The sequence below is a fragment of the Thermobia domestica genome, chromosome 8 (genome assembly GCF_964235325.1).
Source record: "Thermobia domestica chromosome 8, izTheDome1.hap1.1, whole genome shotgun sequence".
NCBI lineage: Eukaryota > Metazoa > Arthropoda > Insecta > Zygentoma > Lepismatidae > Thermobia > Thermobia domestica.
This window is the reverse complement of record NC_137461.1, coordinates 92,335,638-92,351,157: the sequence shown is the minus strand read 5'-3', so window position 1 is coordinate 92,351,157 and position 15,520 is coordinate 92,335,638. Positions and strand designations below refer to the sequence as shown.

At 34.9% G+C, this 15,520-nt stretch overlaps 1 protein-coding gene across 3 annotated transcripts in view; it reads left to right on the top strand.

Moving 5' to 3' along the window:
• Positions 1-10,783, top strand: part of LOC145693073 (synaptic vesicle 2-related protein) — a 47,066-nt gene extending 36,283 nt beyond the window's left edge. Inside the window, exons 11-14 of one of the 3 annotated variants that reach the window (XR_014132708.1) lie at positions 2,448-2,532; positions 4,175-4,310; positions 7,534-7,623; positions 10,318-10,364. Coding sequence is in view for 2 of the 3 variants with exons in the window: in XM_081768753.1 (XP_081624879.1) it covers positions 2,448-2,532; positions 7,534-7,623; positions 10,318-10,467 (325 nt within the window). In the remaining variant the exon portion in view is untranslated. Of the gene's footprint in view, positions 1-2,447; positions 2,533-3,451; positions 3,751-4,174; positions 4,311-7,533; positions 7,624-10,317 lie in introns of those variants that run through there. The other 2 variants (XM_081768753.1, XM_081768754.1) reach the window with 2 other exon arrangements.
• The last annotated feature ends 4,737 nt before the right edge of the window (positions 10,784-15,520 follow it).

Sequence of the window (15,520 nt, the reverse complement as noted above, 5' to 3'; positions counted from 1 at the left end):
AACATATGGAAGAATTTTTACAGCACGTTGTCATTATTTTGTGAGGGAAAATGCAAAAATAGATTATTTACACTTTTAAAACTGAGAGGAATCATTATCCCACGCATTTTAAATAAATACCGTATATGCTCAACTCTAAGACGCACTTTTTTATGCCAAATTTTCAGCTGTAAAATGGGGATTGCGTCTTGGAATCGCATACAAAATGATAGTGAAAGTTCGTGTTCAGGCAGTGAAAGTGCTTAACCAAGATATCCTCTATTTATTTATTTATTTATTTATTTTAATCTCGACATTTAAATGTTTAGTTGAAAAAATATACCCATATGATTTAATTGGTATTGTCAAATTCTGAGTTGTTTCGTTGAAACGTAAACGTATCCAGGATGCGTCTTAGAACTGAATACAAGAAATTAACACAACTTTTGAAGTTAAGAAATGGGAGTGTCTTAGATTCAAGTATATACGGTAGTTGAGAAAGGTAAACATGCTCCCCACTAGAAAATAAAGATAGCTGGCGATTCAATTTACCCAACTTTAATAATCTATAGATTATCTGACTTCTCTAAGAAAACTATTATTGTTATTATTATTATTATTATTATTATTGTTGAAGTGTCCTCCCGTCTCTCGTTACTCGGCAAATATAGATACGACAATCTAATTCGGACCAAACTCTTTGCAACATAGCCGGCTTGATCGAGTTTACGGCTTCAGTGATTTGTTCCTGGATGCCATTTAGGGTTGTGGGTAGTGGAGATACATACAGTCCACTTCCACGCTCTCGGTGATAGCTCATGTGGTTCGGATCCCAGGTTAATCTGTAGGTCCATGTCTCATATAGCTTCGCTCCTAAAAAGAACGCTAAACTCAAATCCGTCCAGTCTGTTCACGCATTTCCAAAAGAAGAAATCACAAACAGTTAGATCTGGTGATCTCGGGAGCTGCTGGTAGAACATCTGGTCATTTTGCCTAGTTCAGCCGATTCATCTAGCAGGTGCTCGTTGAAAAATTTTGAGAGGCCAATACACCAGTGCCGCATCTTGCTGAAAAATGTAAATCTAGCTTTGGATAGTAGTGGTTTGTTCCTCAAAGATAAACGGGACATACTCCACCCCTCAACACATTAATTTTTGCAGTCATGATAGCCTTCTGGTGCTGTGGCGGGTTCTCACTTCTCCATATGTTTACATGGGGTCTGTTTAACGTTTTACTTCAATGGAAAGCCCCTCTTCATTGAAAATAATTTTTGATAAGTTCTTATAATTTTCCATTAGTTGCGTTTTATTCTCATGTGGGTTGCATTTTTTACCAACCTTAGCTTATCAAGGTGAAACCTCAAGTGTTTGTATAAACTTACTTACTGTCTAGTGTGAGACATGTGACTCTCGACTAGCTATGTATGATCACAGATGAGATCTTCTCAATATTATTGTTATACCGCTTCCAAAGGTACCTAATACAGTGTTTCCCCGAAAATATAACTTTTGAACCTAGTATACTAGTATAGAACCTAGTAACTTTTGAACCAGAAAATAACCTAGTGTAATTTTTCAAATTGTTCGTAAATCCCTACTCCGAGTTGATAGGTACAGTGTTGTCAGAGGTACTGCACATTTTCGCTTATTATACTGCAGTTTTCAGATTAAGTCACATTCCTCGTTGAGTAATGCGCAATGATGAAAAGCTCACGATTGAAGTGTAAGAAATTCGGTGATTGTTTACCCGTAGACAGACACAGCGCACGAAGAGCAGTTTGTAAATTGTTGTACATGGAAAAATAAGACATCCGCTGAAGATAAACCTAAGGATAATCTCTGTATGATTGATTTTACGATCTTGGTTTTGAGTATTATAATAATAATAATTTGAGCCCTGAAAGGCTTTGTCGAATGGTTGGCATACGCGCATTGGGAGGTAGAGACCCAAGTTAATTTACAATAGGAGCTCTTATGGTGTGGATCCTAAGTTAAACTGTAGGTCATGTCAGTACTGGAAGGGATGTTAAATTTTAAAAAGCCAAGCAATCAGACGTGGGACTGTGTTAATGGCGGTAGATGTTGCCAGGAAAGAAGGTCCTAAAATATCGCCGATATTAAAGGCAGTACTAGATTTAAAGGTACGTGTCCGAACAACAATAAAGAGTTGTTTTCACTTTCGTTTTTGAGAGGCATAGTCCCTGCTTACCTTTGGACATATTTTGCCGTTCCATTACAAAACAAAATCGTGAAACGTTAGAGTTTTATTTATTTATTTATTTATTTTATTTTTTTTATTTTTATTTGTTATTATTATTATTATTATTTTTTTTTTTTTTGTATATTTTGAAGTATTTTTTTAAACATTAAAATTGTTATTTAAGGTTAATAATGCGCTTTGTCAGTCAAAGTTAATGATGTTCTTAATCAGTGGGAGAATGTTGTTTATTTTGTATTATTTATTTTCAGTCGAATTTTTCTGACGATTATGTTGTTCATAGCAAGAGGAATAATTGCAGGTGTTTTTCAAGCAGCATATGTTTATACACCAGAAGTAAGTAGATACATTTAAGGTTCTATATTAAATTAGTATTCTTACATTGATTCAGGGTTCAAACATTATTTTACAATAATATATTACTAAAAATAATGATTCAAGTCCTATCGGATGTGCTTCCACATGTGTTTGAAATTACTTTATTGTGTGACAGTGTCGCAACGTGAACCACATCATCTGTTGACCAATATCAAAATAAAATTCATACTTAAAACTGACTTTTTCGCGCATTAGACATCTATAGATATCCGATCCATTTTAAGTTTATGGAAATAGAAACAATTTTTCTTGTTTTAAAGTAAAGAATCTCCTCTTACAGTTTATCTATATAGTGTAGTTCGTTAGCACTCTATATAATGACAGATATAATGGTATGATACAGTCAAACTATATCCATGGGGCATTGATTGAGAAGCATTGATTAAGTTTAAAAACATGTAAGATTCAGCAGTCCTGTGAAATAATTAATTTGATTAGATATAAGATACACTATTATTCAGTCCATGTTCTTCACTAATGTGCTGAGTACCTTAGTATGATTATGAAACATGCATTTTTGGATAGGGCACATACTAGTTCCTAAGTGAAGTCTTGACCCGACTACAGTAGGTCCCATAATTTTTTAGCTATGGACCTTTAAAGTTCATTTTTTCTTCAAGATTTCGGGAGCCTATAACTCCGAAAGGAAGCATTTGTGCACCCAGGATGGTCTATATTTTTTTTTTCTTGGTGTCAGGAATCACCTCCTAAACGTTGTCGGTGTTGTTTTGAAACACCCTGTATATACTTCCACATAAGTCTACTTTACTTTAAAATATAAATTGAATAAACTAAACTAATTTTCTATGATAATTGATTTTATGGAAGTAATAAAAATGTAAATCTTTAAAAATTCTTACCATAAATTAATTTTCAGTACAGGTTACAGTGGACTGCGAATTGCATTTTTAGAACATCGAAGTATCGAATAACAGTAAACGGAAGCTTGTATTTGAAGTTTTCCTCTGTTATTTGACATCACAGAATCATACTTGAACAAAGTCAAATCGTACGAAGAAAGTTGTAGTTGATATCCTTTTAGTTTCTCTCCTTCTCCACAAAGAATGTCAGTAGTTTCAAAAGGTTAAGTATCCATGCTGTCATTCAAGCTTAGGTAATTTTGTATTAATTATCTGGTTCTTTGATAATTCAATTTTTATTCTGTTCAGTGCGCAGTCACAGAGATTTTGCTTAGTGTGCAGTTTTACTCAAAACATTAAAAATAAATACTTAAGTATAACCGAGTCATTATACACTATAAATGTAGATAGGACTGTTGAGAAACTTGAGTGGTTAGCTTAAATTTAGTAAGGGTGGTCCTATGTTCGGTTCCAGGGTAAAAATATTTCACAGGCGCACAGTTTTTATACGCTTTTGTACAATCAGAGATGTAAGTAAAAATACAAAGACTTAAGAATCTCAAACTTGTTTAGCTGAAATCATTGCTTGCAAGAGCTATATTTCCGCAATTCTGAATGCTGTGAACAAAGACCTTAGTATATTCTATGACGAAATTTGATTTGAAAGACTTATGCTTCTATCATTAACTATAGCATAGTTGATCTGTTTTTCTCCATCTGCCCCTTTTCACTTTCCCCAGATCTTGTGGCATAAAGATGGTGGGTAGTGGATGCATAGGTGCTTTAACTGCACTTAAACTCAATGGTGGCAGAGAACTGAGGTGGTGGTTGCATGGATAGCATGTGTACAAATAATTCTCATGTACCATTTATAAGGTAAGAATTGATTTTATCTTTCATATGTATTATATTCTTTATCTTTGTATATACTCATGATACTGTTTATAGTGATAAGCAGTTCTTATTACACACTTCTAGGACTTGTAGAGGATGTAAAGTTGTTTTTTTAATTACATACCCTATATGTTCATGTAACCCCCCCCCCCCCCCCCTAAGAGTTGTTTTGATTTAAATTATTTAAAGTAAACAGTTTCACAGCCAATAGATTAATAAATGCTGAGCGACAATCCTTCTACGCTTACAAGCTTTCATTCTTTTATTGTATAAGGTAACCAAGAAAGTTCTGTCGCTTTTTCATCCACCATCTTCGAACATCGATATGTCACCTAAGACATCATGGAAGATCAAAAATAGTCCACATCAGCATCGACGACCTTCTGCCAACGTTCTGGAAGGCCATGGATTTCATCACAGAACTTGGTGGGCCGTGAAGCGAAGAAAGTATCAAGTGCATTTTGCACCTCTACTAGGGATTTGAAATGGCGTCCTCTAAGGTGATTCTCCAAGGAATGGAACAGGTGATAATCGGACAGTGCAATGTCCAGGGAGTATGGCGAATGCAATAGTGTTTCCCATCCAAGGCGTAGAATGGTGTCCCGGATCATCCGAGCCACATGCGGCTTAGCGTTGTCCTGTAACAGGAGGTCCCCTTTGCGATTCAGAAGTGCTGGCTCCAGAGTGTTTTGAGTTTTTTTATATATATATATATATATAACACGGCTCAAGTGCTGACAATACACAGTTGCATTGATGCTCTTACCAGCTGGTAGCAGTTTCGTGAGCAATCCACCAGACACCTGTGTTTCTTCTGGTGCAGTGCTGGTTTCGGCTGTTTTGAAACCGGTTCATGGAATGCTAACCAACGATGAATGCGCCGCGAAACTTCGTACAGGACCCACTTCTCATCACATCGCAACACCTTGTCCAGAAATGGCTCCTTCCTCAGATGAAACAGAGAAGAAACACAGGTGTCTGCTTGTGTTGCCTTCTGGCCCGGAGTCAAATCCTGGACCCGTCGACCCAACTTGTAGTGCTTCCCAAGTTGCTGGAGGTGCTGCCGAATGGTTTCTCCACTCACACTGAATTGTAGTCCCAGTTCCTCCCATGTCTTGCCACTGTTCGCCTCAATTGCTGCCTGAAGATCTTAATTTTGTACATGTGTTGGTCTTCCGGCACGTGGTGCGTCTTCGAGTGTTTCGTCACCGTCCTTAAACTTGTTAAACCACCGCTGCTGTCGGCGTAGTCACGACACCCTCACAAAAGACCTGGCATACTTTCCGCCCCGTTGCAGCGGACTTTGACCCCAGTTTAAACTCGTACAGCATACACGCCCTTATGACGCTCTGTGGAGGTCCCATGTTCACTCTGTCCTTACGCAAGTTCACGGTGTAACTGAACTGCCACAACAAGGTAATATGTTGGATATACCCACACCAACAACTGACCTTCTCCTTATCTCCATTCGCATTCAACTCATGGTATGAGGGCCAATGAAACACAGACCTCCACAAAAAGCGACAGAACTTTCTTGGTTACCTTATTTTTTTTCATATTTTGGTCCGTAAATTCATATAGAAATATAAATCTTGGAGTAGATATATCAGGTGAGTTCTTGAGAATTGATTTATTTCATTGTAGCCAAATATCATCATAATATATTAATTTCGAAAGTCCCCAAAATTTTGTCATACTGGTATTTTACTGTATAGTGATGCAATGGGCAAGGTAATGTTCAATTTTACTTCCTATGTATGCTCTAGAAGTGTGCAGTAGATTCTAACCATCCTGCATAGAATGATCATACAACTTAAGATATTTGCATTGATAACTTCCGTAGATAACCGAAGAAGGTATTACTACTGTTCACTTTACTGAATATTTTCCTCTTTCATTTCCTTCACTACATTGTTTGTTTTACATTATCCGGCCTTGCTTTATATGTAATGTTATTGTAAGAAAATGCACGAGTCTACTATAACATTGCATATGTTTTTAAGAATAAACTTAGATTCATATAATGTTTCTTTCTTCATGTTAGGCGGATTTACGGATACTTGGATGACTTTACAGTGATTTTAGAACTCCTAGTAGCAACATCCAAATATGAAATTGGGTTTTGTAGTATATCATAGTTAGTGTATTTGTACGCTTTTCTTTTTCTTAGACCTCCTCACTGGTCGAGTGAGTCGTGCATCCACCTTTCCGACTCTCGACTCTCGGTTGGAAAGCAGTAAACTTTGAATTGATACGGAAGTTCGGATTCCGCCTTAAGCTGAAGGTCCACGTCTCACATAACCTCGGTACTTGAAGGGGACGTTCAACTTAAGCAAGCAAACAAACTTACTGCTACTTCTTTAGCTATTTGAGTGGCCCCGCATAGCGTAGTCGCTAACACTCGCCTTTGGTGCGAGTAGTCCTGGGTTCGATTTCTGGTTGGGACACTCGGTCGAAAAAATGTAACAGCTTTTTCATGCCAGCTATCCTAAATGAGGCTTTTCCTGGGTTTTCCTCATTCACACCATGCAAATGCCGAGATAGTACCTAACATACAGGTCGCATGCCACTTCCTTCCTTCCGACTTTCCGGATAGTATGCTTACTTGCCGAGGGATATCATTCCTCACACGTGACGAGCTTAAGGCGGTAGATGCCGGTAATACCAAGAAATATGTATAAATAAAAAAACAAATTAAAAAATAGCTATTTGAAGTTGTATGAAATAAAGTTATGAGTGCTTTTCTGGAATGGCACTAACATACATTTAACTGAAAATCTATGTATAAATAACTTCAACAAGTGTAGGTGATTTGTATTAAAAATTTTCCAGAGACCTTGGGCACATTTTTTGTCTAACAATTACAGTACAATATTTTGGAAAGGTTTGTTTAAGAATACTGAAATTGTAGCATATTGATTATTTGTAAATAGTGCTACTGTGTATAAACAAGTAGTGAATATTAATTAACTGATCATGTATATCTAAAGAACACTAGCTCAGTGTTTTTTTTTTTTTTTTTTCTCAGTTACCCAGTTTCTTGGTTGATAAAGCCAAAAACGAGAAAAAAATGAATGATTTTGTGTAAGTTGCATATTAAACTAAACTGATATAAATTATTAAAATATAAGTATGGTTTATTTATTACTGCCTTTGTCGCCTGATAGTGTTTATACTATCTATTTTGGATTAATTATTCTTGTAGGTATATCCTACACCGTTGCGGGCTGTCGGAGTAGGCACGTGCAGTGCTATGGCAAGATTGGGTGCTATGGTTACGCCATATGTTGCACAGGTGAGTATTACCCTGTTTAGGCTTGTATATGTATGTAAATATAGATATTTAGATCTGTCAAACGACAGGAAGCTTATTTCTTACTGTGTAATGGTTGGATCCAGAAGCGTGTTTTACTAAAAGTTCTGGTGCAGTATTACTAGATGGAACTGATTTTAAAAAGCCAAAATACTGAACAACGTATATTGGCGGAAATAAACGATTTACGTGCCTCACGTATTTTTATTTATTTTATTTCATATACTTAACTTACTGTTCTTCTATGAGCTTGTTTGGAGGATATCAACTTATGAAGAGTAAATCTAGTACGAATTCACTTTTTTGATCACTTTCTCAAATATTCCACTGGAGACAACCAGTAGCAGATCTAGCCTGGGGCCGGGGGGCTTAAGCCCCCAGTTTTTTGAATGACAAAAATAATTTAAGCTATTATTTATAAATTTTTAAAAGTTTATAGCAAATTCATCATATACCTATCATAGTCTGGATTCTGGTTTTCCCCCCAGTTTTTACCATCTAGATCCGTCTCTGGAGACAACCCTCAAAGTTTACTGTTAAACGTACAAATTTCAACAATCAATTATAAAAATGCATTTGAAGGCTTGTTAAAAAAGATAACGATTTTTCCTCTCGCCATTGTGATTGATACTACCCAACACATGTAGTGTGTGATGTTCCTTAGGTTGCTTATATAATTCCAATTTTTATGTAGCAAACTTTATTTAATGGCGTACTAAATTTAAAAAGTTTACCAAAAATCCATACCACTACCGAAGAATTTTTCAGCAATTTTTCATAAGTGTAAGTATGAGTAAACCACAAGGATTGTCCATTATGAATTACAATAGAGATTATAAAATCATTAACGCTTTTTTAGAATTGATTGTTGAAGTTTTTGAGCGAACATTGAGATGTTATCTCCAGTAGAATATTTGTGAGAAAGTGATCAAAAATGCAACATTTAGTGTTCTTCCAAGAAGCCCAAAGAAGAAAAGTGAATGAATTATGAGAACAGAAATAAATAAAAATACGCAAGGTACATAAAATCATTTACTTGTTTATTTATATGTAATTTAGGTAAACAATATAAAAACTTTAACGTAACGTACTGTACATCCTGTTCCAAGTACTTATACTCGTAAACTTGTAATTTTCGTGAAATGGGTTCCAGGAGATGTGGAATTTGTAGTGAAGTCATCTATTTGGTATGTAACGGCAAATGTTGTGAAACAGACTAGTAAACCTTATAAACTAATTGTATGGTTAAGTAAAACCTTAGCCATCGCCTTAGAAACAAAAAGCTGTAGTAATCAAATTCAGCTGCAATCGTTACCTAACATCCTTTTTTCCTGCAGCAAACTCTGTGCATTCCGTGCAATCTGTTCATGTTATACGAATTGATCAAATTATCTGCAATATGCTAGTTTGCACTTACTGAGACTGGAAGCGTTTGAAATGTGGGCATGGAAAGAAGTTGAAAAAGATCTGGGTCGAACGGAAAACCATTGAGGAAATGCTAGGAATAGTAGGGAAGAAAAGAACAATTTTAGATAAAATTGAAAAGAGGAAGAGAAACTAGTTGCAAAATTTGCTGAGAAGGAATTGTTTCATGAGGGACATGTTAGAAGGTATGGTGACAGAAAAAAAGGGGGAGGCTAGTTAATGGACAGTATTAAAACAGAATATTATTACGTCCAGATGAAGAGTTTGTGTGGGATTGTGGGTAATGGAAACTTGTTAAGTAATGGTAGGGTATCTATGATGATGATCCTATAACATACCAGTGGCAGTACCTTCAATTTGAAATAATGTGATACTCTAGGTAAACTCCCACCCCGAGAAATAAAAGAAAAGTAATAAGTTGTGAATCTTTTTCTAGCATCTCGCGAATTGCTTGACCTATCGTGGGGATGACTTTCATCAATACTCAATCCTCTTGGTAAGATACGTTCGCGTTGTTTCTATTCTATGGTCAGGCCAATTACCCGACTTGATATGCCAATTGATAGATTCAATTTGCGGGTTACTGCCACGTTTTAAAGTGTTCATTTAATAACCCACTGAAAGTTTTGGTTTTTTAAATGATTTTAAATATATTTGCAAATACATTTGACATACATATCCATAATACATATAAACGGTAGTAGTGATTGTTGTTCGTAACAGAATGTTCCAATCTTTATCTTGGTTAAATTACATGTCTAGTTAAAGAATATTGTTTCTGTATGTTGTAGGTTACAATCAGCATTGGTAGAAAATGTTCTCATTAAAGTACTGTACAGTAAGTTTAGGTTACATATTTAGTGGAATGTATTTCAGGGTTTAATATTACGTTAGTCACGGGGAGACTAAGTGGACTTGAGGCAAGTCCGATATTGGAGTATTCTTGGAATATAGAAGTTAAATATGAGTGTAAGTCTACTGAACAATAACGATGAGAATCGTATACCATTAGCTCCTGGGTGTCGAGGATTAAACATGTGATATAGTTAGTAACCTTGTATTTAGCCATTTGCTGTCTGATCATTATTTCAAGAAATTAACATAGTTTGAAGTGAATACATCTAGTTAACTTAAAGTTGTATCGGAGAATCTAAAGGCAAAATCTACGTGTTAAATATAAATCTGCCGGTGGTTTTCTTACAGCTTTATCAGTTAATTGTCTAAAAATGTATATATATATATATCTTTCAGGTGATGCTGAAATCGTCAGTGTTCCTTGCTACTACAGTTTATGGCGGAGTCGCTTTGTTGGCAGCTGTGGCATCTGTTCTTCTGCCTATAGAGACCAAAGGAAAGGATATGAAGGAGACTGTCGATCGGGAATCGAACATGCGGTCATAAATTTGGACGATACAAATGTTCATAATGAAATTTTTAAGGACGTACATTGCGTGCGTTTTTAAGTATATGAAGGAAGGAAACAAAAAGCGTGTACAACCGTAATATGTTTATTGCTATTGAATCGAGTTGTATTTATTGTTTAGAGTTAGGCTAGTATTTATTTATTCGAGTACCCGTCCATGAGATGATCGAACTGTGAAGGCCACAAGAAATGTATGGTTTTGATGAAGATGTTTGTTTAAATGAAATGAATCCAGTATTTAAATAATGGTCTGTGGCATTAAGAACGGTTTTTTTTTTTTTTTTTTTTTTTTTTTTTTTTTTTTTTTTTTTTTTTTTTGTGAACAAATATATGAACAAAGCAAATGCTCATTTGCAGAAAAATACTCGTCGAGGCTTAAAGATTTTATTATATTACATTGCGCACCGATCTTCAGAATTCACTTATAACGTGTTTTTGGAATATGATAATAAAGTAGTTTGATAGAACTGGAAGATACTGGCTAAGGATTTCACACAATATCTAATTGGATGAAGAGAATATTTGGTTCCGTTGTAAAGTATTGCATTTTTCTTGTGCTGTTGTGGTGTTCAGTGCCCATTCATTTCAGTAGTGTTTTTAATCTTCAGAAAACAAACTTTTCTGTGATTGTTTTAAATAAAAACGTTGGTATTGGAATGAGCAGAAAAGTATGAGGATATATGTATCACGATGTAATGTGGTAACGAGATACGTACTTCATTCTTATTATTGTTAATGATCTGTGATAGTTGTTGCTGTGTGGAAGAAGATTGCGTCTGTACCGTTTTTATTATACTATGATTTTCCTTCTTGTTACGTTATTATTAAGTAAGCCGTTTGTTTATATTTCTTGCTTTCGTTCGTGATTTTATGAGGTTCATTTCTCTTTTAACTCGTCTCTATATAACACATATTTTTTTAAAGAATAAATTTACAAGGTTACGCTATGCTTGAGTACAATGAATCTGACTTCTCGGTAATTGACTCAAGAAAAATATTTTCATAATATAGCACATAAACTTAATTAAAATTGATCTCCTTCAGTTATCAGTTTAATTATATATAGAGGAATATCTCAGTGATCAGGATTTAATTATTTCCAAACATGATAGAAGTTAGTCTACATACAGTCATGAAGCTAATAGCTGTGCAATAATTGTGTTTAATGGTTCTTAACACTAAAAATTTTGTCTTTTGAACTTTCCATGTTCAAATTATAAGATGTGAAGTGAAACTTCGTAGTGTGAACCGACTAATGGCTTAAGAAGTACTAGACTGTTTCAAGAACCAAATTCGAATCTAGCATTCTTCTTTTGAACCCTTTTTGCCCTTCATTTTTCGTTTGTAGATAGTATGTCTTGTTACCTGTCTACACCGAAAATATACCTACCTAGACACCACGAAGCAAGTTGGTTTTGTAGGATGATGCACAAAATCCTTTCATAATTTTCTTCCCTTCATAAAGTAATTCTTTATTTACTAAAACTTGCCGCTCGTGATCCGTGTTCTAAGTGTCCACCCATAAGTAATTAACAGTTTAATAAGAATATTTTCGTTAAGTATTGTTACACGAAATATTATGGGAACTATACTAGAATCCCTACAAACTAAAATACATGAAAAGCGAAACTCGTACACGTACTTTTTTTTTTTTTAATGTGTATCACCAGATGTACTCGAACCCCGGATGTCATGATTAATCTAGTAATGTTTTGTCTACTACACTAGGAAATAGATGAGCCCTTCCCCCTGGTACAGTGGTTAGCGCAGGTGTCTTTGATGCACGTGTTCTCGGGTTGGATACCCGGTGGAATAGCATTAAACGCATTTGGGTAGTTCAGATTTTGTCTGAAATGTAGATCCACGCCTCGTATAGCCTGGTTACTGAATAGGGACAGCAAATTTCAAAAAAACTTACTGTGAGTTAAATAAAATCATACGAGTAACACGATTGCGGTTGTGATTGCTAGTGTTCTTGAATATGAAATTTCAAAACAGTAAATTGTTGTAAAATTAAAAACAGAGATTTTTCTACAAGTGTTGTCTTATAAACTACATACGTAGATAGACTTTTGAATTTCAAAACTGATAAATACAAACGATCATGGTAGTTATCAATTCAGAAACGCTGATTTGGAAAAGCATAGCTTTGGGTTAGAACACTCACCTGTTTACGAGATCTGATACGACCCCAGTTTGCTTGCTGGTCAGTATGTACTTTAGTCTTACTTCAGTCTTCTTAAATTTACAAGAGATGGTAGCTGAGATATTAAACTGTAGTAAATACCAGGTTAGTTCTTTAAAACCATGGTGTGAAATGTAGACGGAGAATGTTACCGTTACTTCTGATATTTACAGTGAATTCTGTGCGTATCAATGATAATGTCAAAATATAATAAGGGAAAATCGAATTTATGTCTAGACAAAAACATACACACACATGGGATATTCTATATTGTTTATGTATTCATGAATTCAGTATTAATATTTGTCTTCGCATTGAAGAAAATATTGTGCAAAATAATGAACGAGAATTACTTTGAACATATTTGTACTGATAGCGTAGCCTTGAAACTTTCACAATAGAACCAACTCTAATTATTATTGTTATTTGTTAACCTTACTTTTGTCCTTCACTTTTATTTTAGTTGTAAACAATAATGCAGATGAGTCAAAATTCTGAAAACAAACCCTTTATTTTGTCTTATGGTAAAAAGCGCCATCTGATAAGAAGTATAGTGTCCTTTAAGATGGCTGCAAATCTTGTTCGAAATTTTCAGGTTGGTAAATTGACAGTTGATACTACGTAAATTTTACCTAGAATTTCCTCAAAAACACATCTTTGTTGCTAAGATGACAAACGATGAAATTTCTGAAATATAGTTTATTAAATGACCTCAATGTGAATTTTTATTTATTTATTTACTTATTTTTATTGTTATTTTTAATTATATAATCTTCAGTAACCCACATGCTATTTTATGTGTAACATCTATATAACCGATTGTTTGGTGTTAGTCGTTTTCAAGACTAGCTGATGCGTTGCTTGTTCTTCCTGATCCCTTTTCTGTAATGATGACTTATTATTCTGATACGTTAATAGCAGCATAATGGGGTTGTTGAAGGTACTGTTTAGAGCATCGTGAATTCTTTCACTCGTCTTTATGACGATTTCAACTTGTTCTTCGACAACATTGCCATCTTGGTTTCCTAGAATGAATGAATAAAAAAAAAAAAAAAAAGGAAAAAGAAAAACTACAGACATTACATTCAGAGTCTATTTCTAGTCCGTATCGTTTTAACGTATATAGATATTCAAAATAATAATAACTGTATGATATGCTTTTGAGAAAATTGTAGCTTGAAATTCATGAGTAACGTGACCCCTTACTTATTTAAAAATTCGAATCAAGATTCAAAACAGTCTCAAAAGACGACAGTTGCACTTGTACTTTCAATAGAAGAAAGTATACGTATATTGAAGATTTTGTTTCGATTCTTGTTACTGAACGAATAATTCCAGATTTTAGATTCGCCGTGTATAGTTACAAAGGATGCTTAGTCTCACTTTCTAACAGACAAAAGTTAATATGATCATGATATGTGTTATAAGCTGTTTTATATATATATATATATATTTACTTTTTTGTATCATAGTTGTTTTGTGTCATAAATGCTTTTTTAAAATGTATTTTGGTAGATTGCATTTCATAGAAGATAATGTCATCCGTTTGTTGTTAGTGAAGGAATGACTCCCGTAATATCATAGTTTATTCTATGGCAATGCTTATTTATCGTTGCTGCAAATGTGAGAGTTGTCAGGAGCTTCAAGTGAAAATATAGAATGCATTTGAGCTTTACATTACCGCAACATAGATGCTAAGAAACCTAGTACACAACTACGAGATTGTCCCGTAAGTCGATCTTCGTCCAGAACGGAAACTGTTGGAATGAAATATCCACTTTTTTTTTTCAATAAAATTCCGTTTCAGATTATCCACTTGTTCAGTGCTCTTCTCACGGTTCTTTACCATGGTTCTCAAAGTAATCATCACAGACAAAACTTTTTTGCATCCAATAATTTTTCAGGTTGGAAAAGAAAGAATGGTTTTAATGGTGAAAGGTTGGGCGAATACATAAGGTGTTCCAGTAATTGTAACCTACATTAAAAATGTAGCCATGATAACACAGCAAACGTGTAAACATCATCCGATTGGAAAGTTCAAAATATTTCGTAACTTGCGAACAGAGCAGGATAATTCTGTGCGATGATGATTTGGCCATTTGTGAAGTAGTCGAACACTAGACCTGTGTGTCTAAGAAGACTACCATCATCACTTTTCCAGTTAATAGATGAGCTTTATGCACCTTGAAGTGGAAGAACTACTGTGCTTCACTATTTAGACCGATTTTGTCTCAAGTGTATAGTAGTAGACTCAAGCTTCACCATCCCCATACTTTGGTCGTATATCACACCTGCTCAACGTCTGGTTATTGTCCATTGTTGTAACCCAACACCCAGAGCATCATGGATAAATAGTTACAGCCGTTGAATTAGATATCTGCAGTTCTTTGGTGATGTCGATCTGTCACTCATATTGAACATTTCGTGAGACTCTTGAATTTTATGACTTGCATAGTGTGAATAGTTCATACATTTTACCTGCCCTAGAGAATATTCAAAAAATTGAAATGGAAAATAAGCATGTATGAAGAACGTAACAAATACAGGGTTAACCTCGAAGAAATAAACACATTTTGTAAATCGAAAACTACTTGTGTTCCCAGTAAACAAGTACTAACCTTCAAGTTAACGACCTTCATCTGTCGTATCTTTTCGTGACATCAGCATCATGTGAGCGTGCTTGACGTTAGTCGAGCAATTGAGCATACTCATTAGGTAGGAAAGTCTTTCTGCACTCTTGAATTTGCATAAACAAATTTTGTTACTGTCATACTACGTAAGACTGCATTTCAGAACACAGTAAGGTAAAAAGCACTCACAAGGCAATTCATGTATGATTGGATCAA